The 25,994-nt window shown below is 34.9% G+C and overlaps 1 protein-coding gene across 1 annotated transcript in view; it reads left to right on the top strand.

The window, feature by feature from the left end:
• LOC110018024 overlaps positions 1 to 23,822 on the top strand; it is a 55,847-nt gene extending 32,025 nt beyond the window's left edge. Inside the window, 3 exon segments of the mRNA XM_020715240.1 lie at positions 22,677 to 22,871; positions 23,144 to 23,349; positions 23,463 to 23,822. Coding sequence (XP_020570899.1) covers positions 22,677 to 22,871; positions 23,144 to 23,170 — 222 coding nt within the window. The 3' untranslated portion in view covers positions 23,171 to 23,349; positions 23,463 to 23,822.
• The last annotated feature ends 2,172 nt before the right edge of the window (positions 23,823 to 25,994 follow it).

Raw genomic sequence — 25,994 nt, 5'->3', positions numbered from 1 at the left:
GCCTAGGCGTTGGTTTGACACTTGGCATGATTTTGCTCCTCTTTGCTCCATTTGTTATCTTCTAACCTTTATACTGTAGAAACAAATCAAAACATCTGGAAAAATATAAAAATGACACATATTAGAGAATTATTAGGATAAAATACAACACATTTACTATAGATCAAATTCTCTCAAAATTAAGCATTAATTACCCTCAAATAATTCAATGCCTAAATTTATAATTTCCTTGGAAATTCATGAGAGATATAGGCTTAAGTTTACAGTGTTCTTTAGTAATTAGATAAATAAATAATTTAGGGGACACAATCTCTTTCTAAGAATGAATTTTTTTAGAACACTTATAATATCCCAACGTAATTTGTATTAATACAATATATATATATATATATATATAAAATTAAAAACGAATAATCAACTAACTAATGCTAATTCAATTATTATCATTTTGATTGCAAAATTCTGAATTTAGAGTTAAGGAGTTTTTTGATTCTCTAATTTTTAGAGAGTGAGATTAATAACAATATTTTAATTTAAGTTTATCTCAAACTTTTCCTAAACTCCTAAATGTTTTTCTTTGAAACAGGAGATTTTTCAAAATTTATTTTTCTTATCTTTCAAAGAGGATTACTATATTTGGTTAATTTTTTTTATTTTTTTAATTTTAACATTGCCATTGCCGGTTCCAAGTCCGGATGTGAAAAGTGGAGGGTTGCGTTACGTAGTCGACAACCAGCGTAAAACTTGTCCAAAAAATATCTTGACATAAATCCTTTTGATATTCGTGTAAGTGCTAGGGCATCCTCTGGAAACGACGCGCTGTACAGTCTGAATACAGTGAAAAGTGTGCAAAGGTTTCTACACCGACGTCTGAGTGTAGTTTCAAATAAGCAAAAGTTCCCATATTACGGACAGATGCAGGTAAAGAAGTTTGTCCATAAAACTAATAAAATTAATATTATGATAGAATCTTGGAATATATGTACTCTCAATGGTAAATTAATGAAATTAATTGATATTATGATTCATAGAAAAATTATTATTTTATTTATTCATGAAACTAAATGGGTTGGAGAAAATGCTATGAAGATTGATAACTTAGGTTTTAAACTTTGGTATTCTGGTGATAGTCACACTAGAAATGGTGTATGTGTAATTATAGATAAGAGTTTGAAAGATAATATTGTAAAAATTAATAGAGTTGAAGATAGAATTATAGCCCTTAAGATTATCATTGATACTAAGATTTTTAATATTATAAGTGTTTATGTTCCTTAAATAGGTTTAGATATAGGGTTTGAAGATAAATTCTGGAATGACTTAGAAGACTTGATACAAATAGTATCTCTTGAAGAAATAATTTTTATTGGAGTAGATTTAAATGGACATGTCGGTAGAGTGGTAGAAGATTTTAGAGATATTCATGGTGGCTACGGTTTTGGATTGATTAGTGAAGAATGTAGAGCTATTTTAGATTTTGTTTTAGCGTATGATTTTGTCATTACTAATATTTTATTCAAGAAAGATATGAACATCTTATTACTTATAAGAATGGATCTAATAAGACACAATTTGATTATTTTCATATAAGAAGAAGAGATCATCGAGATTGTAAAGATTGCAAGGTCATTCCAAGTGAGGATTTAAGTCCCCATCATCGTTTATTAGTTCTAGATTTTAAGATGAAGAGTTGTAAAATAGAAAATATTAGTACTCACCATCGTAAAATTAGATGGGGAACCTAAAAGAAACAAATAAAATTAATTTTATGAGTAAAATTCAAGATTTCAAAATTTGGGATGTTCATGATTGAGTTAATGCTATGTGAGATAAAATAACAAATATTATTAAACAAAAAACAAAAGTTGTACTTGGAGAATCAAAAGAAAATATTTATTTAAATAAAAATGGTTGGTGGTAGAATAGTAATGTGCAAGAAAAGAAAATATAAGAGTTATGTTATAAAAATTGGTTTAAATGTAAAAGTTTAAAGAACTGAGAAAATTATCAAACGGCCCGCTGGGAGTCTAAAAGAACAATGTGTGACGCTAAAAATTCTATTTTTAATGATCTGTATAATAGATTAGATACTAAAGAGAGTGAAAAATATATATATAAACTAACCAAATATATATATAAACTAACCAAATATAAACTAACCAAATAAAGAGAAAAGACAAGTAAAGATTTAACTCAAGTACAGTGCATTAAAGATGAAAATCAAAACGAGTGTGTTAAAGATGAAAATCAAAAAGTATTTTTTTTAGATGAAGATGTTCAACATAAGTGGGTGACATATTTTGATAAAATTTTTAATGAAATTTCTAAAAATACGATCGACTTTAGTAATTTTAATATCGTTAATAATAATAAAACATTTCATTTTTACCATCGCATTAGTAAAAAAAGATTGAGGAGACTTTAAAGAAAACGAAGGGTGGGAAGTCTGTCGGATCTGATAAAATCCCAGTTGAAGTATGAAATTGTTTAGGAGATTTGAGAGTTTCTTGGCTTATTAAACTCTTTAATATTATTTTAAAAACTAAAAAGATGTCTAAGAAGCGGAGAAAGAGTATTTTGGTCCCCATTTTTAAGAATAAAGAGAATGCACAAGAGTGTGTAAATTATAGAGGAATTAAGTTGATGTGTCATACTTTAAAATTATGGGAGAGGGTAATTGAACATAGGTTAAGATATATTACAAAAATTTCTCATAATCAATTTAGATTTATGCCGGGCAAGTCTACCATGAAAGCTATACATTTATTGAGAAGTTTGATGGAGAAGTTCCGAGATAATAAGGAGAATCTACATTTGATTTTTATTGATTTAGAAAAAAAACTTACAATAAGGTTCTAAGAGATATTCTTTTTAGAGTTCTTGCTAAGAAGGGTGTTGATATGACTTATATTCAAGTCATTAAAGATACGTATACTAGAGCTGTTACTTGTGCTCTAACTGAAGGAGGATTGAACTTTTCTTATTTAATTTCAGTTGGATTACATCAGGGATCGGTTTTAAGCCCATATCTTTTTTGCTTTAGTATTGATGGTCTTACTGGAGATTTACAGGAGGATGTACCTTGGTGATGTACCTTGGTGTATCCCATGGTGTATGTTTTTCGTTAATGATATCCTTCTTGTCATTAAAAAGACTAGAGAAAGAGTTTAGGAAAAAACTTAAATTATGGAAGTCTGCATTGGAGTCTAAAGGCCTTCCTTTGCGTGGATCTAATTTGAGTAAAATTAAAATTTGAGTAAAATTAAAATTGAATACATGAAATGTAATTTTATTAGTAGTAGCTCTAGTGACAAAAGTGTAACTTTGCGTGATCAGATTATTAAAAGATGTGAACCATGTAGAAATTTGGGCTTTGTTGTTCAAAGCGATGGTGATATCGATGGGGATGTTAATAGTAGAATTCAAGTTGGTTGGTTGAGGTGGAGGAATGCTTCGGGCCTTTTGTGCGATAGAAAGTACCGCTTAGACTGAAAGGAAAATTTTATAAGACGGTGGTGAGACCTGTAATGCTTTATGGCGCTGAATGTTGGCCTTTAAAAAAGAAGCATAATACTAAGTTAAGTGTTGCCAAGATGAGAATGATTAGGTGGATGAGTGGTTTTACACTTAGAGACAAAATGCAAAATAAATGTATTTGTGATAGGGTTGGTGTAGCTCCTTTTATGGATAAAATTAGAGAAAGTCGTCTTAGATGGTTTGGTCACATTGATCCAATTAGGAGAGTAGATGTTTTAGAATCAACTTATGTTAAAAAAGACAGAGGTAAACCTAGGAAGATTTTGGTTTATTGTATAAAAAATGATTTTAATTTATTAGAACTAAATGAAAATATGACATTAAATAAGACGCAATGGAGAAAAATGATTCATGTAGCCGACCCCACGTACTGAGATTAAGGCTTTGTTGTTGTTGCTGCTGCTGTTGCTGTTGTTGTATTTATTTATTTTTATTTTGAATATCATTTCTAGGTTAAATTCTTAATTACCACCTTACTTAATTCAACAGATTGTAAGTCAAGATATATTAATTAGGAACTAAATTTTTTGAATTGATTAGTTATTAAATTATATATATTTGAAGAATTATTTTTATATGTAGTCAATGTTAGTTTAAATGCTTGAATGTATAACTCTTTACATAGAAGAATAATTATTATAGCTAGAGGTCAATCATTAGGTAGTTACTAATTGTTTTCAAAATTTAATGAAAGATTATGCTACATTTTCTTATTTTCTTTACATATTAGTAAATCACTCTGAAGTCTAATTAGATCTAGTAATTTTTGTAGGAAAATGTAAGATTTAGATATCTACTCATATTTTAGGGTATATTTTCTACAAATATTCCTCCCCCAAACTTATTCTACACCCTACATGCAAATAGCGGGTTAGAGAAGTGAACATAGCGGGTGGTAAATAAATATGTAATAACAGAACATAGAATATACACATGAGAGTAAACATATGTAAGCACAATGGAGAGTAAGATACAATTTGTAATAAACTCATCACATTACATTGCAATCACATAGATTCCATGAATCATATGGCAAAACTGAATACTGGAAGAAAGTAAATAGAACATGCCATGTGCCTCAGTAAATAAAACCCTCATCACTTCACATCATAAGTACATAAGTCATTTATGTCCAATATCACATCCACAAAAAAATATCCATCGCTTTTACAATAAAAAAAATACAACAAGAAAAAACAATCATAGAATTGTTGTCAGCATATCAAAGGAATCGGCGTCTCCACCCTCATCATCATTTGCATCAACATCCTCCTTATTCTTCATGGGCTCGGTAGTCTCACCATAGTAGTAGAATGGTGTGCATCTAGAAGTTGACCAGTGCTAGCTCCTTGTATGTTTGATTGTGTCGGATTATCTCTCCAAATGTATTGAAGGCCTGCACCTGGTCCTCGTTCTCTCGCCGATGCCGATCAACATAAAAATTGAACTTCTAGCCCATGTCGTGCTGCACCATTGCAGATTTGCAATAGCATCATTATCACTGAAGGGTGCCCAAGACCAATCATCGTACCCCCTTAATAATGTCATGAATAAAAATATTAATGATAATCCTAACCCTATAGACCTCTCCTTCTAAATGAAATAGTTTAGCAACACCCTTTCCTGTGTCACCTCACTCACATTGGTCGAAGGTAGAATTTTGGAAAAAATAAAGTAACACTACACTTTTGATCTGGCGTTCATAACAGATGCATGAAAATTGACCATGTTTTGATGATGAAAATGACAAGAGCCACGGTAATCAGTTAAAAATGTAATAATCACAATCCGAAGGCATGAAAGGGGAATATTCATCTTGCGAAATATCGGGGAGGCCAAAAAGAGAATTGATTTTTGCATAACTAAAATTCACGTGCTTTCCCTTAACATAAACTTCTTCATCTTTATGCTCTTTATATCACAAGAATTACTGTCACTATGGTCTCATGACAAAATCTCTCATTTTCTATTAACAATCACTTCTTGTACCCTACCTTTGGGTTCAAGAAATTCTCTTAGGAATGAGTTTCATTGAAACCAAAAGGTCGGTGCATCATGTTGTTGCATCACTACTAAAAATTTTTTTGGCATCAATGATGGTTTGTTTCTTTCGTCCTTTGGTTTTTGAGACCATGGGATACTAAAGATATGGAGGAAAAGTAGAACATGATAAGGGAATGCGATAAATTCAAGGGAAATACAAAGAAATATAACCTCTAGGCCCAAAAAAGCCTTAAGTTCTACTATCATTCTTCTTCTCTTTGCTTCTCCTTTCTGAGCTACGATTTGATGGCTAGGGCAGAAGACAACTTGAATAAAATGAATTTTGTGAACCTAATAAAGGGAAGTGGGTTGGGCGTCAGGTTTCCAAGGTGATATGCAAAATAGGTAAGGTGCATAGGGTACCGTTGGAGCATTGCGACGCCAATACCCGAAGAAGCATCGAGTTTCCAGTTTAAGCGACATGTTGCTTAGCAGCTTGAGGAAGCACTAGGGCGTGACGACACTCGGAGCAAAATTCCTACTGACAACGATTTTTTAAAATTTATTCAAGTACACTCCCATCAACTTATTACACTAACCAAAATCAAAGAAAATCAAGCACACAAACTAAAACATCAAACTAAAGCAAACTAAAGCAAATGCACTATCAAATAAGTAATCAAACCACACGATATTGATTGAGTCGCCTCCCAAATAGTTTTTGGTTTATTGTTCTCAGCTAGGCAGTGCCAAATCTTGCCTAAGTGTTTTCTCCATGATCAAATTGCTTTTCTGATAATCTAATTTAGATCTTCCAATTTAAAACACTCTTGAAGGGGATAAATAGAAGTATGAATAGGATTATAAAGTTAAAAAATTTATTCTTGATTTTGTGCTTTAATAGTTAATTTTCATTTTTGCAAGTCAATATTTACATGGTCAGTTGCAAGAAATGGTTTTACTAGTATAACCGAGATTTCAACATCTTTCTCGATATTCAATATAATAAAATTCGATATAATAAAATCCGCCGAGAAGATGAACTTATTAATCTTGATTAGGACATATTCTATAACTCCCTTAGGATAGATTAAAGAACGATCAACTAACTGAAAGGTTATAGTGGTAAGTTGGACTTCTCCTAGTTCTCCTTAAAATGGATAAATGTATTTGGGATCATTTGGGGTAGCTTTTGGTTGCGACAAAACCTGAGAAAATGCCAATAGACCTGTTTGGTTTCCGCAGCATGAGTGCGTTTTAAACACACCCTGTTTTTACGCCATCGTTGCTTACCCGCATTCTGCGTCTCATTCCATAGAAATTACGTCGCTGCCCTTGGCCAGGGTATTTCAAGTTATCGAATTTCTCATCTTTCATACGCTACCTAAGGCTTCTTCTTCCTTTGCTTTCTTTCATCTTTCGATACTTGTGGCGAGAACTCAATTGTTGGCGTCTCCTTTCTTTGCTTTTCTTCATCCTCTAGTACCTTTTATCTTTAAACTTTGTTTGTTGGGTTTTGTTCTTTGTGGTTTGTGATTTGTGGTATCTATCTTGGCGGTTTTGTTCTTTGTGGTATCTTCTTCTTTATTAATTGAAGGATTTTCGGCATGAACTTATGTGCAATATTGTTTGTTGAAGGGAAGAACCTAATTCATAGGTTTGCACAACCACCCGTTTGGTTTTGATGCGTTTTTTTTGTGAATTTCTTTGAAGAATTTTGGAAATAGGGAGCTTGATTCATGGTGTATTCCTTTGAGGACTTTCGTCTTCCGGTACCACTACAACAAATAAGCTAATTTGCGTCGGCTAAATCAGATGCAAATCCAAAAATATTTGAGGTTTATTGTCGAATTTGCGTCTGATTTATCCAACTAGCTGGTAAATCAGAGGTCAGTAATATTAATTCTGTCAATTTTGCATCGAAGTATTTTGAAGCAAAGATTTTGCTTCGGTTTTTGTGTCATAATAGTGTCAGATTTGTTTAGGCTACACGTGCGTCGAATTTTGCATCTGAAAACATCAGACGATAAAAAATATTATCGGATTACCATCTAATATGCGGTGGATATTATCGAAGAATCATGGAATGTTATTGTCAGTTTAGCATCAAATTATTCGACGCAAAGTTGGCGCAAATTAGATGCAAACCTGTATTTTTGAAAAAAAATTCAAATGATCAATTTAATTTTCACAACCTACACACAACATTTAATTCACATCACAACAACATTATATACAACCATATCACAAATCAAAGATCTGAAAAATATCATTAATGAAAAAGAAAATACTGTCACAAGTTATTTCAAATAAGAATAGTCAATTTAACAAAGAAATCCACAACAAATACTCAAAATAATACTTACAAATAAAATATAACATAAAAATAAACTACTCATCATCTCCCTCCTTGATGGATGTCATTGGCCCGCTTGAAACTGCGATCAGCTAAAGTCTCCACTGTGCGCCATATGGTCCTTGGCCATATGTTGGCCTTTTGGCATCTGCTCGCTCAACCAGCAGATCTATTTGTTCATTGCAGCCACCTGCTTTGCACGAGCTTTTTGGTTTGGCTGCGAGGAGCTCGGGGAATTTAGTACGAGACCACGTGAGAGCTCGGCCTCGAAGGGTATGTCCTTTGCACCAAGACAATAAATCTTCTCCTTCTTCCCTACCACCTGGGTTCCAAAAATCATACTCAGACTGCATAGTGGTAGATTGTTGCTGCTGGCAGAAATCTAGGTCTAAGTGGCTAAGTGTCTCTTCCGGAGCTGCACGAACTCTTACATAATTGAAACCAATGTTTGAATGAAACTTTCAATAGTTAAAGCCAAAATAAACTTATAATTTATGGTTTTTAACTTACAATAACTCAACGAGAATGCTCTGAGGCTCACTGCGCAGTCCCGGGTGTTGATGAGTTCAGACATTTAGCTCCGCAACGGAAGGAGCACGACTCAACTCCTTGGCCCATGTACGTACAAAAATGGTTAGCACCACAAAAATTACTGAAACATTGAATTTTTAAATATTTAAAAGAATCTTAGTAGCCTCTTATAGTGCTCTGTTTGGTGATTGATTCGCCAATATGGAGCGCAACTCCCTTGGCCCCCTTCGTGGCTCAGTTCACTCGGTTCGTCTATCTCTTCCTCTTATAATCAGGAGAGGCCCAGGGCCATTGAGCCTCTCATCGATCTAGACAGTCCGCTTGCCCTTCTGGTCTCCTAGGAGATGCCTGCCCCGAATCTTGAAGATTCGGCAGATCTGATGGTGGTGCTTGGGGAGCCAGGTGAAGAACATTTGCAATGTAAAAAATAAATCGTGTTGGTATGAAAAAATAAATTAAATTTACAAATCAGATTCAAATTACATGACCGCACCTCGAACTCCCTAAACCACAAATCACGAGTGTCTACAAGGATCTACTTCCGTGATAGATAGCGTTGATTGTACTTGCTCCTGATATTCTCTGTGATGCAAGTGACAGACATTTTATAAGGAATAAATCTGCTTAATAAACAAACTAGTTACAAAAAAATATATAACATGAAGAATAAACATAATATAATGTTAAAAATAACGTAGAGTATCCCTCTGGCAGTAAATGTACTCTCGAGGGGAAAGAAGTCGACGGGCCAGCCTTAAGAGGTGTCGGTGCAGGTGGGGCTGGAAGTGGTGGGGTAGTAGGTGTGCCAACAATAGTAGCAATTGCAACAAGTGGGGGAGTAAGTGCGAAAGTAGCAGACGTCATATAGGAGACTGGGCGGCAACGAGTGCGGGAGTAGGTGTCACGAGAGGGATGGCAGCAACGGGTGCAGAAGCAAGTGTCACAAGAGGGGTAGCAGCGGTGGGTGTAGGAGCAGGTGACAGTAGCAAGTGGGGAAGCAGTAGTGAAAACAGTAGCAGAAGTAAACAGCCTCCTCTTCTTGCTATGGTATGTTGTCTACAATGTCCCCAGAGTACGACATCTCTTAGGTGGCCGACCACTTGCACTTTTTGTGGCCATCTGCAAATAAAGAAATGACATTAATAAAATTAGTATTGACAGGAAAATAATCAAAACAGAAATAAATAGTGCAATAAAGCTAAGACACAATTGCAGCTATGTCTAAATACAAGAAAAGTGAGTAAATAGTTGTCTCAATGCCACAAAAGAAAAAAAACAAAAGTAGTAGTAACCACTAATCTAAAATTACATATCTTTGTTATCAAGTTTCATCAGAGGAACTTGTCGTCAAAGATGAACTTAAAATTTCTCCTTCACTCTCATCATCATCCTTATTCTCATCCATACCATGAGGAATCTCTTCAAAAATCCCTGTTGTATCCTCTAGCACAAACATTTCATCTTTTGTGTCACCTTGAATACGAAAATCTGAATACTGGTTCTATAATACTATGTAGTTCAATAGCTGTCCTTGGTTTGTTTTTCTTAACCACAGTTCAATCAACTTTATCCCTTACTCTATCAGAGTATTGAAGGTAATAAATATGTGTAGCTTGACGTGCCAGAACAAATGGAACAAAATTTGCATATTGTTTATTCAATTCGATTACAGTGATATCATAAGGCGTGAGTATTCGGGTTCCTCAATTGAGAATAGGATCGAACCACTTACAGTCAAACAAATATACAATGTAACTGGTATTATAGATATTCCAATTGAAATATTTAGTCAAATATGGTGTCATAGTTAATCTCGATATCTCTGTGTGTGTTTTCTTTAAGCACTGCAGAAATAGGCAATGAGCATTGCATTAATATGTGATAGTAGTGACTCTTAATGTCAAATATCTTACTCGTTTCTAAGTCAAAATAGCGGCTCAAATTTGAAGCAGTCAATGGGAAACTTCAAAGAAGTCACCCACTCAAATATTGTCCTTCGTTGATCTGGTGTAAGACAGTATGCAGCTTTGGACTTAATTGATCTACCTCCATTTGTCTCCCAAAGACTCTTTCAGGTTCATTCTAGCTTGCATATTATACTTTGTCTTACCCTTGATATCCATCACAATATTGAAGATGTTATAAAAACATTCTTCTCAATGTACATAACATTGACATCATCTCTAATTAGATTAGTCTTCTGGTACAAAAGATTCTAGAATATACTGCACTTAGTCCAGTTGTGCGTGACATCGAAATCAGGAAGACAAGTTGAAACTAACTCTAGTCACTCGGTGATCTTCGGTACTTCATCGATCATCTGTAATATGTCAACTCCAGTAATCTTGGGGGTGGACTTGACTTTTAAATGGGTGATTGCGGTGAAGAAATCTTCGGTGGTAGTCGAAGTAGTTGTTTTTCTTATCATATTTTAGAGTAAATGCCTTCGACATATTTATGCAATAAGGACAAAACAATATTCCGACTGTGCTCCAACAAGCTAGTATCACATGGGCTGGAAAATCACTAATTGTCTACATAAGAGCTGCTATCAATTAAAAATTATGTTTCATAGCGATGTCATACGTAAACACACTTGTCTCTTATAACATTTGAAGCTCTTCAACAAAAAGCTCTAAGTATACATTAATTTTCTTCTCTGAGCTATGTGGGCCTGGTATGATCAACGTCAGAGATAAGAACGACATGATCATGCACATATCGGGGGGCAAATTGTACGGCGTAATGATTACTGTCCAACATGAGCGCAGTGTTGCAGCGTGACTTTACGAGGTGAATTCATCTGCACATAACTCAAGTCTAATAATTTGTGCTTCAGCTGCAAAGTCCGGGTAAGTACGATCAAAATGTCTCCAGGCCTCACAATGTGATGGATGCCTCATCTAGTTAGCATCAACGGATCCAGTACTGTGCCAAGTCATGTGAGAGGTTGTACACATAAAAACAAACAATATCTTAAGTTGGGAATACAAGCGTAAAATAAAAAAAGACGCTTGTATAGAGCATTTTTCTGATTTTACTTTTTTGTTTTTTTTTTTGTTTGAATCTATCTGCACCATAAAATTCGCTCGCAAGTTGTCTCCACTGCATCGACCTTGTAATATATCATGTAGTCATTAGCACAACAATATTCTTCTAACATTTTAACCCGAACTTTGAAACCCACTTTTTAGTTCTCTAGAGGTCATTCAACACTAAATTCTCGCAGGATTCGTCTCTTTTAATAATGTTATTACCTGATTAAATGCTTCTTTGGGCATGTTAAAATCATTTTCATGATCAACATTCTCAGCGTCATTGATAACTCTGTATGTGTTGTGCAGTTATCCCATAAAAGGTTGTTGTGCAACATTTAGTAAGTCATAATTGTTGCAATTTGTTGTTCGGTGTTTTAGGTTCGTGTTGAATGCTCTCAACAAATTTGAGTTTTTAGAGCATCATGAGCCATTTCTTCATATGTCTCAAGGTCAGATTTCTCTGCAAGAGACATAATTATTTGAGGCACCTCCTTGTTCAAATTGAACTTATGTTCTTTCTCACCATGTGCAGTCTAGTAGAAATAGTTATGTTTGAATCCTTTATTGTAAAGATCTAACTTCTTCGAGTGGCAAAAACTTTTGATTTTTATGCTTCGCACAAGGATACCAAACCTTATTCTCTGAACAATAGATGGACAACTGTGATGTCACTGCACTGATTTCTCAACATCATTCAAGAACTCATATGTGAGTTTTTTTTTGTCCTGTATATCATCTGTTATACTTTCAAGCTCTCAAATTACGAATATTCATCCACTACATAGATGTAGCTTAATAGATCAGTGCAACTATTATGGAAGATAAAAATTAGTCGATACTTATCAATATGTATAATGAATGATTATACTTAGTTGTTCGTGTGAGCTATTTTAATTGAAGAAAAGAACCCCATAAACCTCATTCAAGTAGCTCACTTGATCCGGGGAAGTCAACACTACTTGGTCAACCATATATAAGACATTTCTTTGAAGTGATTTATTTTTTAAACAATAGACCCGATACATTCCTCCACTTTAACCAACTAACGTGAATTCTACTAATAACATTCCCATCGATATCAATATCACTGTGAGCAAGACTAGATGCACCTCTCCAGTTCAACCAACCAACTTGAATTCTACTTATAACATCTCCATCTATATCACCATCACTTTGAATAATAGAGCCGATCGATTCATGATTCCTCGGCTTCAGCCAACCAACTCTAATTCTACTAATAACAATATCCATATATCACCTTCACTTTAACAATAGACCCGATGCATTCCTTAACTTCAACCAATTAATGTGAATTTTACTAATAACATCCCCTTAATGTATTTACATGTCTAAAACCTAAACTTCTTTTTTTAGATTTTCATACATTACGCTAAATTCTTACCACACCTCCCCAACATCTAAACATCAATTTTTGCATGCATACCACATATAAATGAAAATACAGGCGCAAATAAACTACCTTCTTCAATGCTTTCTGATAATCGTGGAGCGGAAGGATGAGAAATACGGGAGTTTCGATGGTCTTTGTAAGCTCGATCTGATAGTTGTATCATAATGGTGATTGTATCATGAAGGCTCGTTCGGGTAGGCAATGGTTTTGAGGGAAATCAAATGGGAGAGGGGGAAGCTTGCCGGGTTCTGGGCAGAAGGGGAGACCGGGAGAGGTGCAAAGAGGAAAAATGAAATTTAGGCACGCAAAATTAGTATATTAGATAATTTGCGGCGTACTTAATTCCATGCTAGCAAATAAAGTTTTTGTGTCGCTTTGTTAAATGCAAATTCGATGCAAAATCAGTTGCAACTCCAACTGGAGTTTCATTGTTTTCAGAATACTTTTTGCATCAAATTTTTAAACTCAAATCGGATGCAAATCCAATGTCAATATTTGCGTCAGAAAAGGTCAACACAATTTCGATCGCTAATAACATCTCTTGTAGGGTACCTTATATCTTAATTTTTTTTTGATTGATTTTTTCTTTGTGGTCTGTTGTCTCTGTCTCGATGGACTTATTCTTTGTGATTTGTGGTCTCTATCTTTGCAACTTCAAGGATTTTCTTGAAATATGCATTTTGCATTAATATATCAAAAGAATACAAAAACTAAGCTTGTATGCATCTATGATATACAAAAGAGAGCCTTTTCTTCTACAAGTATAGTAGAGAGTTCTCTATCGTCATTTTCATGCATCAAAACAAAAGGACCATCAAGGGCACTCCTAGCACAAAATTGGGCGGCCCCTATTACATTCCATTGGTACATGAAATAACAAAACTTGTCTAAAATTTAACAAAAAAAAATAAGATTCGTTGCAATAGATGACTGTCGTTGCCAAACATCACGTTTCATAGAAGCTTGAAGAAATTGCATAATATTTTATCCCCCTCGATGATGATTCCCTTGCACTCAAGCATTCACGACTGACAAATAGCTTGGAAGGATTTAATTGCTTGAAGTTCAACTTCGACACAATTCCAATGCAAAAACTGTTGTCCAATTGCAAGAAGGCTCGCCTCTTTCATCACTTATAATACAATCGGTACCGGAAACACCAGAGGAAGAGAGGGCTCCATCGAAGTTCACTTAAGCCATCCGAGAGGGGGAAGATGCCAGAAGAAAGTAGCTAGCATTCTGCTGCTCTCACAAAAGATAAGTTGACGTCATGGTAAGCGCCTCCAAGATGTTGAAGCAATGATAGTAGGCTTGTCGTGAGGTCATTCGTGGGTTTTGGCATTGTAAGCACGCCAACAGTGATGAACCATATAACAAAAACAACGGGCTTGTGGAATTTCTCTTTTAGGCGTTCGACTTAGTCCCATTAGAGCCTCTTGAAAATGGTTAAAACATGGGATGATGATCCTTCGAGGATTTTTGGTATAAACCTATGTTGTTTGATGAAGAACCTAATTTATGGGCTTGTGTAGCCACCCATTTTCTTTTGATTTGTTTTTCTTATGAAATTGTTTGAAAATTTTCGGAAACAGAGAGTTTGATTGGTGGTGTATTCCTTTGAGGGCCTTCGTCCTCTGGTACCTTATATTTTTAAACTTTTTTTGATGTGTTGTTCTTTGTTGTTAATGTTTTTCGTCTAGGTAGATTTCTTACTGAATAATCATGAATTTGGAAAATTTTAGAAATAGAGAACTTGATTGATAGTGTTTTACTTTGCATATTGAATATCAGTTAGGTGATTCTACCTCAGATTGTGGTCATGTGTGGAGAGTATCTTTGGAGAAGAAGCAATATCGTAATATTTTTTATTTGCACTTCAAAATCATTATTATGATAATGTTATTTGTTTTTTTTAATATTTTTATTTTAATTTTGATTGTTGTGTTATTCAATGTTAAGTGAGATATTAGTTTTAGTTATAATTTTTTGTACTTATATTTCTGAAATTATGAATGTAATTTCTATTTTCATGTATGAATTATTCAATCCGGTCAACACAACAAGTCAGGCAATTATTCTGAAATAGTTGCAACATAGCTGTTACACAACTGTACAAAATAAACAAACACAACTTCCCCGCAACAACTTTTTCACAGCCGCTTTCTCTCAACAGCTGCCTGAAACCGATCATATATCACATGTTGCCTTCCCGAAGAATCATCCCTTATAGTGTATGGAATAGTGAAACTACTTGGATCCTTAAGTTTTTATGGTAGTTTTTTTTTAATAATGACATTGGACTCTTCACTAAGGGCTACAGTTTTAAAGTCTCCTAAGTTATGCTTTTTATTTAATGTCTTTTAAGAATTTAACGTAGGTAGACATCTATTCAAAGAGCTTCTGTAAATGAAAACACTTTTAAGAACTTGAAAAATTGATGATTTAGTTTTTGTTTAAGCAATCTCTGTGGAAAAGATAGTGGTGGTCTCTCAAGTTTCTTCCTACAAGGTGAAAGTGTTTTCCTAAGTATTGTGATGGTTTTTCAATTGGTCACTCAGACTCATACTTAGGCTAGGCTCTTCCCTTTTTACTTCCTAATTCATTTCCACTCCCAAGTCTAATGGCTTTACACTGCTCTACATTTTGGTCCTTAAGATTCTTATATTGCTTGCTAACGTTCCTGAAGGTCTATAATTTAATAGTTATGCTAACTGTCTTAATTGCGTCTCAATATTTATAATAGCTGCAGCTTAACTTTGTATTTGATTTCCTATTTGCAAGATTAAGTCTTCCAATGATAATCTTTTTTTTTTAAAATTGAAGATTTGAAGTGCATGGGCAGAGTGTGGGAGGGAGAGAGAGATGTTTGCGGAGGATAGAGAGAGAGTTTTCAACCAAGGGATCAGCTCGACAATATTATTGAAAAGTGTTCTTGCATACCCTGGATTCATGTTGTTTTATATAATGGATACATGCAAATATCTGTATTGGCATATTGACCAAGTTGCCCCAATACCTTTTGCTTCCAATTTTTTGTTTTGATCAAATCAAGACCAAAATTCTAGCAATTGCTTTAGGCCATACCGTTCTCCCTTATCCGCTAAGTCTCATTTTGGTTGGAATCGAAACATAAGTTCCTAATCCATTACGTTGAAGCAAAGTTGGTGATGATCTTTAGTACATCATTGGGTGGGTGGAGTGGGGGAATGGGTTAGGCAATAATTTTGATCATTGAGGCTGTATGAAATATTTTAAATTTTGTTCTATTATGCGATTTGTTTGTTAAAATTCCTCGCATCACTTTGTTTCACTCAATTTTTCACTGGTTGTGGCGCTTATTGTCTACTTTGCAAGGAAAATTGAACTATTTTAGGATATTTAAGTGGCACAAATTGGTTGGGAAGATAGAAACTTTTGTTTTACGTTCTATATTAGATATCAAGCCAATTTCATTAGAGATTCTGCGTTGAAAGGAATTTTGAAATGATCAAGATGCTTCTTTGCCATCCATTGATCTTCTAATGAACATTTTCAGCTATATTTTTAGAGCGCGGACCTGCTAAATATGAAAATCTGAATTGACTTATATTTTATTGAGCTAGATTTTTTAATAGCTATTTTTATTACTTTTTCCTTGTTTTCTTTTTTTGAACTATTCCATGGTAAAAAAGTATGGGAAACAAATGACCTAGAAAATTTTCTATGGAAAGATATTGCTTCTTCTGGTATATGCCAAATAATATCGTTGACATGTATGAGGAGGAAATTATCATTTATATGACATTTGATCGATTACTTCATAATTTAAATGATATTGTATTATTTTATTATTTATTCTCAGAGCCAATCCTTAAAAAGAAGTCGTTTTTTTATTCTCAAAGCCAGTGGATGCATATTCTTAATTTAAAGCGGTGGGAGTTTTTCCCCCCTTCATTTTAGCCAATTACTTTTTTTTGTTGTGAAAAATGAGGGCAATAAAACGAAATATTGGAACAAGAAATTCGCAAAATGGAGAACAACAAAACACACAAATTTACTTGGTTCGAAAAATTGTATATGTCCACGGAGTTGCATAGGATTTTACTATTTTGAGAATTACACCGTCGATCGCCTCGACTTTTACAACAAAGCTCTCTTTCTCTCTGCCTCTCTCGCCTTCTCTCTCTACCTGCAAGCCAAACAAGGACTGTCATGGGAGTAGAGACCTTTCGATTTCCTTACTCTTCCCTTAAGCAGAACCAAAAGTAGACGAACTAGGGAAAACCAATATTATGATTTCCTTCTTCATTGCCTTGGCCGCATGCATGCTTTCTTTCGCCCGTCTACCGCTTTTTACTACTCTTCTTCGGCACAACCAAAAGCACCAAAAACACAAGGAGAGCAGAACCTTTTTCGATTCCTACTGCAGCGAAAAACAGGAGAGGTTAGAGGCTTTCTGTGGCGAAAAAAGGAGAGTTTTGGGTTGGCGGGAGAGACGGGAGCTAGGTATTGATCAAGGAAAGAAATCACATGAATTTAAAACATCAAGATACATTCCATAAATGCAAAATTCGTGCAATTTGGATGTAGTGGGTCGGGCTCCACAAAACTCAACAATTCTCTCACTTAGAGACTGGGACATTGACTGCATCATCCACTGACTACGTCGCTCTTTTCCTCAAATGTGATATCTCCACCTTTGTAACTCAAGACCTCTGTCTTCATGCTAGAAAATCAACTGAAGTTCTGCACAACTTCAGCTTCTCAAGTGTAACACCTTAGTCAGGGTTCTTGCTTCCATAAATTTTCTTAAACAACAATTGTTCGTCATTTAACAATAATTTTATGAAGTGATACCTGATCTGAATGTTCTTGGTCCTGGATTGAAATGTTGGGTTCTTAACAAGGAATATGACGCTCTGACTATTACTGTAGAGAGTGTCAATCTGATTATTCTGACTAAATTCCTCCAAGAAGCTTTATAGCCATATCATCTTATTTGTAGCCTCTGTACTGCAACATACTTAACTTCTGTAGTAGAAAAAAAAAAGCGATTTTCAGTAGGTTAAAGCTACATGATACTGCAATGCAATAATGCAATCAAGAGTATAGACATAACTTGTAGTAATCCTGCTATCAATTTCTTCAGCTAGATCAGCATCATCGTAGCCCAATACTTCTAAAATCTTTCTTGAGAAACACAAACTGGTGTCTGAAGTGTCTTTTAGATACCTCAAAATCATCTTTGCAGCTTCCCAATGTTTCTTTCTCGGGTTATTCAAGTATCTACTCACAACTCGCACGACATGGGCAATATTCGGTTCTGTGCAAACCATAATATACACAAGTAAATCAATAGCTGAAGCGTAAGGAACCATATTCATGTGGTCTCGTTCCTCATCTACTTGGGTGACCGATTCTTGCTAAGTTTGAAGTGACTGCTTAGAGGTGTGCCAATTGTTTTGGCCTTATCTCCATGTTGAACCTGCTGAGTACCTTTTTCACATGCTTTGCTTATGAAAGCCTCTACGCGCCTCTCATTCTGTTTCTGACAATTTTCATGTCAAAGATTTGCTTTGTAGCTCTCAAATCCTTCATTGCAAAGTGTGCAAAGTGCTCTGACATATGCTTCTTCAGATTATTGATCTCATCAATACTTAATAAGCATGTCCCCCACGTACAATAGTAGAATAATGTAAAAATTATCAAAATGTTTGACATAGCAACAATGATCTACCTGATATATGGTGTACTCTACGTTGTGCATGAAATTATCAAATTTCATGTACCATTGTCTTGGAGCTTGCTTCAAGCCATCCAAACTTTTCTTCGGTCTGTAAACTAAATCTTCCTTTCCCTGTACCACAAACTCCTTAGGTTGGTGCATGTAGATGTCTTCTTCAAGATCCTCACGAAGAAAAGGCTGTCTTCATATCTAACTGCTCAAGGAATTAGTTTTCGGTAGCCACTATAGACAGTATCATTCTTATGGTTGCAAGCTACACCACAGGAGAAAAAAATCTCAAAATAATCAATACTTTGTCTCTGTTGAAAGTCTTTTACAACAAATCTAGTATTGTACCTCTTACTGTCATCATGTTCAATTTTCACCTGCATTCTTCCCAGGTGAAAGTTCTGTCGGCTTCCATGTATGATTTTCTTACAGAAAATTCATTTCTTCTTTTATGTTTAGTTTTCACTTGCTTGAATTTTCATATTGCAATGTTTCTTAATAACTCTGTGATTCTCCACTATCTGTTAGCAGAAGGTAGTTCAAGTTTGGTGAATAACGCTGAGAACGTCTATTCCTGACTGACATGCGAACTGTGGCTGTAGGGGTGGATGACTCTGAAACCGTTTGCGGAGCAATATGAATGGGTGCCCCGAACTCACTCTCCTCGTCACTTCCATCACTGCCCTGCACTGTGACCTCTGGTAGATCATCAAACATTACCATCTCGGATTTTTGAGGAGACACTTCAGAAACTATACCAGACTTGTCCTTGTACATGATATTCTCATTAAAAATCACATTTCCGCTTCTTACCGATCATGTTTATCCCAAAAACGATAACCAAATGCTTCGTCTCAATAGCCAATAAAATAATATTTTTTTGACTTAGCATCGAACTTGCTACAAACCTCAGGATTAATAAGAACAAAAGAAAAACAATCAAAAGTCTTAAGGTGAGAAAATTTAATCTATTTCCCACTCCAGACTTACTCAGACAATTTACAGTCTAATGGAACGGATGACCCTTTGTTGATCAAGTAAACTGTAATGTTGACCGCATTTGCCCAGAAAGCTGGTGGTAGTCCAGTGTGTAATCTCATGCTTCTAGCTCACTCATTAATGATCTTATTCATACGTTCTGTAATTTCATTTTGTTGTGGTGTCCTCGGAATCGTTTTCTTCATTCTGATTCCCTGAGCTGCACAATACTCCTTGAACCCACCATCAATATACTCACCACCATTATTAGACCTCAAACTTTTCAGTTTTAAGTCTCTCAATTTCAACCATGACCTTCCAAGTCTTGAACACATTAAATACATTAAATTTATGCTTCAAGAAGTAAATCAATACATTTCTGTTGTGGTCATCAATGAACATAGTAACGAGAGTCTCCAAGAGATGTCACCAGAGTAGGTCCCCACACATCTGTGTGTACAAATTTCAATTTTTCTGTCTTTGGCGCTCTGCTATTTTTCAAGAAACAGATTTTCTTCTATTTTTCCATGATGCAACTCTCACAGATGCTGAGATCAATTGACTTAAGTTCTGGTAGCTTGCCTCTAGACTAGTTTTTACAAACCCCTCTGACTCATGTGGCCAAGCCTGCAATGCCATAAATCTGTCATGCTCTGTGCAGCGGTAGCATCGATACTGTTAATTAAATTAGTAGTTATATATAGTGTACCTGTTTTCTTGCCCCGAACCAGTACCAGTGCCACTTTTGTAATCTTCCAAGAGCTATCTGAGAACACTACTAAATTACCACCCTCATCGAGCTGCCCAACAAAAATGAGATTTTTCTTCTACTCATAAATGTGTCTAACATTTTGTAAAGTCTATTTGCTCTTGTTAGGGAGTGCAATGTCAACGTTCCCCATCTCTATCACTTTCAAAGGTTCTGCATCAGCCAGATATACTTTTTCGAAGTCACCTGCAACATAATTTCTCATCAACTCCCGGTGGGAAGACATATGGAAGGAAGCCTCTGAATCCAATATTCAGTCATCACCAAAGCTTAGAATTGCTAGCAATAGTGCATCTGCACTTCTTCAGTTACAATATTATCACTGACGTTCTCTATCTTCTTAAGATTTTTGCAGTTATTTTTTATTTGCCCAACTTTGCCACAATTCCGACAAGTTTCTTGCTGACCAGGCTTTGACCTGTTTTTTCCTTTGTGCTTTGATTTTGATTTTCCTTTGTTCGAGTTCCTGTCCTGTGATCTTCATCTTGAATCAACATTCAATGTTGAACTCGAACCCGAGGTCTCGCCAGAATCTTTCCTACGCATATCCTCAGATTAAATCAAATAACAAATATTACATATTTCAGCTAAGATTTAACTGCAGAATTGTAACAGTCATCTTTATGGTTTCTCATTTATTTGACAATAAAATCAACAATATCAGTGCACGTATCATCATCAAATTTAATTTCCACAGACGATAACTAATTTGTGATAGTATTAAAGTCATTCAGATGTGCAACAACTGTAACGTCTGCTATTTTCAAATTGAATAATTTTTTTATCACATGCTCCTTATTATTCGCTAAAAGATTTTCATACATACTTGACAAACTGTCATGAGATCTGCAGTTGTTTTTTTTTATGACGTTGTATGTCACGGATCTTGACAAAGTTAATCGAATAACCCCCAGAACTTGTCGATCCAATAAATTCTATTCAGCCTCGTCCATCTTTTCCGGTCACTTTCCTAATAGCAGAAGTTGAAGTTTCTTCCCATAGAAATAGTCCTCTATCAGTATCTTCGAGCAGTCAAAATCTGTGTCATCAAATTTCTCGATTCTTAATATTTGTACTTCATCTCTGGCTATCGCTTTCCCTAAGACCTAAACCACGACTCTGATACCAATTGTTGTGAAAAACAATGACAATAAAGCGAAAAGTTTGAACGAGAAATTAGCAAAACAAAGAACAAAAGAATACACAAATTTACGTGGTTCGGCAAATTGCCAACGTCTACGGAGCTAGAGAAGATTTTATTACTTTGAGGATTACAACGTCAATCACCTCGACTTTTACCTGAAAACTCTTTTTTTTCTTTCACTCTCTCTCTTCTCACGTTCTCTCCTACCTGCAAGCTGCACGAGAAGAAGAACTATCAAGGGAGTAGAGACCTTTCCATTTCCATACTCTTCGTGTAAGCAGAACCGAAAGCAGAAGAAGTAGGGAAAACCAATCTTGCGATTTCCTTCTTCACTTCCTTGGCAGCACGCAAGCTTCTTTCTGCCCGTCTACTGCTTCTTACTACTCTTCTTTGGCACAGCCAAAAGCACCGAAAACACAAGGAGAGCAGAACCTTTTTCAATTCCAACTGCAGCGAAAAACAGGAGAGGTGGGAGGCTTTCTGTCGCGAAAAAAGGAGAGTTTTGGGTTGGCGGGAGAGACGGGAGCCAGGTATTGATCAAGGAAAGAAATCACAGGAATTTAATACATCAAGATACATTCCATAGATGCAAAATCCGCCCAATTTGGATGTAGTGGACCGGGCTCCACAATACTCAACATTTTCTTGTATCCGGCAACTTATTTCCACCTTTTGTAAAATGAAAATCTGGCTGGAGATTGTGTTAGTTTGTGTTCTTTGCATTTTTATCAATATTTAACTATTTTCATATATCATAGCAGATTGTTTAAACTTCAAGCATGATAATAACAATTTTTTTTTGGAAGATCTACATGCATACCACTCAATTCTTATGTATTTATATATCTTACACCTAAACTTCAATTTTTAAATATATGCCATCTTACTTGTGCATGAAAAGGTGTATTTCACTTTTTCGAAGTTCAAATAGTGTTATTTTTTATTTGATATAAAATATTTGGGTGTTATAAATATAAAAGGCAAAGTTTAGATGCTATATATATGTAAAAACACAAGAATTGGGTGGTTATCTATGCAAATGCCTCTTTTTTCTATATTGTGTCTGACATAGTAAGCCCTCAAAGAATATGTCTTTTGGTTTATGAATATTATATACAATAACAGTCGCTTTGCCTTCTTCATTAATTGTGTTACTTGTGAATTAACCTAGAAAAATCCTTCACCTCTAAATTAACTATGTTATCTTGCGGTGCAGTTTAATGATTTTATATCATACTTGAACCAAAGAGAATGTGCTGGAGTGATAAAAACTGCTGTGAAGTCAATGTGGGCAAGATTGCTTTTTATCCTCCCTCACTCTCTAGATTTCTGCTCAATGTTAGGGATTGCACCTCAGCCCTCTGAATCCCTAATTGCTTTGGTTTTACCTAAGGAAGCAAATTTGGACTCGGTATGATTGTTCCTCTCAATTAGATGCCGATTCCTGTTATTTTTTTGGAGCATTTTCATGCATACCACCCAATTCTTATAGATTTACATATCTAACACCCGTACTTTGATTTTTTACATTTATACCAATATATATATATATATATATATATATATATCTATGTAAAAATTGTAATTTAGGTTTTAGATATATAATTGCTTAGGAATTGAGCGGTATGTATGTAAATCTTTCTTATGTTTGTGCCCTTTTTGATGTTGGATTCTTTTTTAAAGAACGTGGCTTCTGGTGTGAATCATTAACTGAGCATCCGTAGAACAACGGCCCTCTTGCATGACCACGAGCGGAGATTTCTCATCCATTTATGTGGAAATATATTGCTCTGAAATATTTCACACAAAATTTAGAAATATTCATTATTGGAGAAAGGGGAATTTGTTTTCTTGAGGGAGAGGATGATAACTCCGTGGCTTCTATGGAGGTAATCCTTACATGTTTCTTTTTTCAATTTTTTTGCTAAAAGATCGTTTATATTTTAATTTGATTTAATTGATAGCCCTTTTTTATTAAAACTTATCGTCTTTATGCCTTCAGAATTGACAACACGTGTTCTGCTTTCTGGCAGTGATGGAGATCGTTGCTCGTTCAAAAAATTTTGACTTAAGGGTAGTTGATTTGTGTTTTGGCAAGAGCTTGTGTCTCGGCGTAACTTTTTTTTTTCAAGGAGTGCTTTGCACAAAAGCCTTACACAATTAGGATCAACTTTTTCTAGCTCCGTACTGGCTGAAGGTAGAACTTGGCCTTTTTTTGGTTTAGTTCTCATTATATTTTTGTGCGCATATTTTCTTCATTTTTATGTAGCCATGATAACAATTTTTTTTTCTTAACTATTTTTAAGCCATCAAATTCCAGCTGATGAGATAAATAGAACTCGGTTTAGGTTGTTCAGCTTCAGATTTTTTTTAAGTTTGACCATTGATATTTTCAAATTACTTCATAATGAAAATAACATGAATTAAGGTACCACTTTTTTCCTACGGTAGAGTCAGCAATTATGAATTTTAAGGCAATTTTTAGATTATAAAGTGCCTTTGTTATGAGTGAGAGTTTTTCGAGCTGATTGAGGATTTACTTGAGCTCTTTTTATTTCGTTTTTATAATTGAAAGAAGTGTCCTTATGAGACGAATATGATGAGCATAATATCACTGAAATATGATATCATTAATGCATACGAGATCTAAAGAATGTATGATTATAGGAGCGTTTAAATAGATTATCTGATGAAGTGTTTTGATTTCTAATGAAATGACTGGAATATCTCCCAAGAAATTTATTACTATATCTCACTTTCATAAATCTAAAGAGGTTGTGATGAGGCAACAAGAAAGATTCGATGTCTGAAATTTAGATTTCTAACTTTCGTTTTTGCCAACAAGAAAGAATAGCTTGTTGGCCTCACTAAGATTGATACTGGTCCTACTATCAAATTTAATGCTCATCGTCATTACTAAGGTTAATGTCCATCATCATTCATCACCAATAACACCAACGCTCGTCGGAACTAATAACATTAGCATTTCACTCCCAACACAGTCCGTCGGTTATCGCCACAATTATTTGATTTCTTTTATTAATGGCTTCCTCGATTGTGGAGAAGAAAATCATTTTTAATCTAAGACTTGTATTGGTAGGTTATTTTTAATTGAATCCAATTGTATTGTTTTATCCCTTGGGCGGTTTTTGGCTGCAACCTGAATTTACATTAAATAGGATTTATCAAATTCAATAAATCCAATAAATCTATGCAATAGAGAAGGAGCTCGCGAGCGATGGCCAAGTAAATCTTTAATTTGCATTGCAATCGGATTTGTTCATTCTGGATTTATGTCGTAAAAGAGTCGGAATGCGAAAAAATTCGATTTAACGGAGCATTGGATTTAATTTTTATTTTGTTATGTTGGATTGGATTTAAGTTAAATTCATGATTGAATAATATTAGAAGTATGCTACGGCACACCCCGAAAGTATTTCCACGAAGAAAATCAACACTCTTATGGGCCTCTTGTTACTTTGCTATTCATATGTGATAGAGAAATTTCAATCATATGTTAAGGCTGTCAACACATTCTCTATTCCATTTTATTATTATGATATAAAATGCTACATAACATTTATATAAGGTTTATAACATAGCTTAATGATATTATCAGGCTCAAAACTCCATAGAATAAAGCCTGTCGAGTGAAACTGTCCTAGAATTTGCTTTGATACTCGTGCCTGGTAGTTAAAAATTATTATTTTTATGATATTTGGGCAAGTTCAAGCATTGAAGCAAAATAACATCTAAGATAGAATGCTACAATGTTGAGTAATAAGATCTCCACTATAGATGCCCCAGTATCCAACTGTCGCACACAATTAGTTTAGCAAAGTCATTTAGTTTTGAGTCGTTTTTAACTAATTGTTGAATATGAATTTGCTTGTATTGGCTATAACTTGAGCTAACTTCAATCGGCTCGCACCAACATCCCTTGCGGCCGTGCACGGTCTGTTGCCAAAACCACTAATAATGATGTTGGTTGCCAAAGCCAACTGCTGCCTTCACTGTCGCCACCTCGCCATCATGTTACTATAATCCTTATCATTCTTTATAGTGAGGAGTTGTTTGATTTGTTGAGAAAGGAATGCAGTTGTTTGAAACCCGTGAGAATGATATTTGGTTCATTGCAAAATAAATATAGGACTTCCATCTTTTTTTTTTTGTTTAGTTTGAAGTAAAATAAATTCGATGTAAAATACACCTGGTCAGACTTCAATTAGTTGCCACCGCCACTTTGGTTGGCGACAGGGGACAAGCGGGTGGCAGTTTGGCGACTGACATTAAGCAACGGGTTGTGGTAACGGCGATGGCGGCTGAGTGACGGTCATCGCAGCAGGGCGGTGGCTGACAACTTTCGAGCTGCGGCATCATTTTACATAAAGCAGTGTATTTTGAATTTGTCTAAATCCAATGAATTCCAGATACATAGAAAATGAACGAGAGAGTGAATTTCAATTAAATTAAATTGTTGGATTGCATTTGTTTTTCTTCTTATCAAACATCAAAAAGAATATAATTTACTCAT

Source organism: Phalaenopsis equestris, unplaced genomic scaffold (genome assembly GCF_001263595.1).
Source record: "Phalaenopsis equestris unplaced genomic scaffold, ASM126359v1 Scaffold000002, whole genome shotgun sequence".
Lineage (NCBI taxonomy): Eukaryota > Viridiplantae > Streptophyta > Magnoliopsida > Asparagales > Orchidaceae > Phalaenopsis > Phalaenopsis equestris.
Note: the sequence above shows the minus strand (reverse complement) of the source record. Positions and strands in the feature narration are given on the sequence as shown.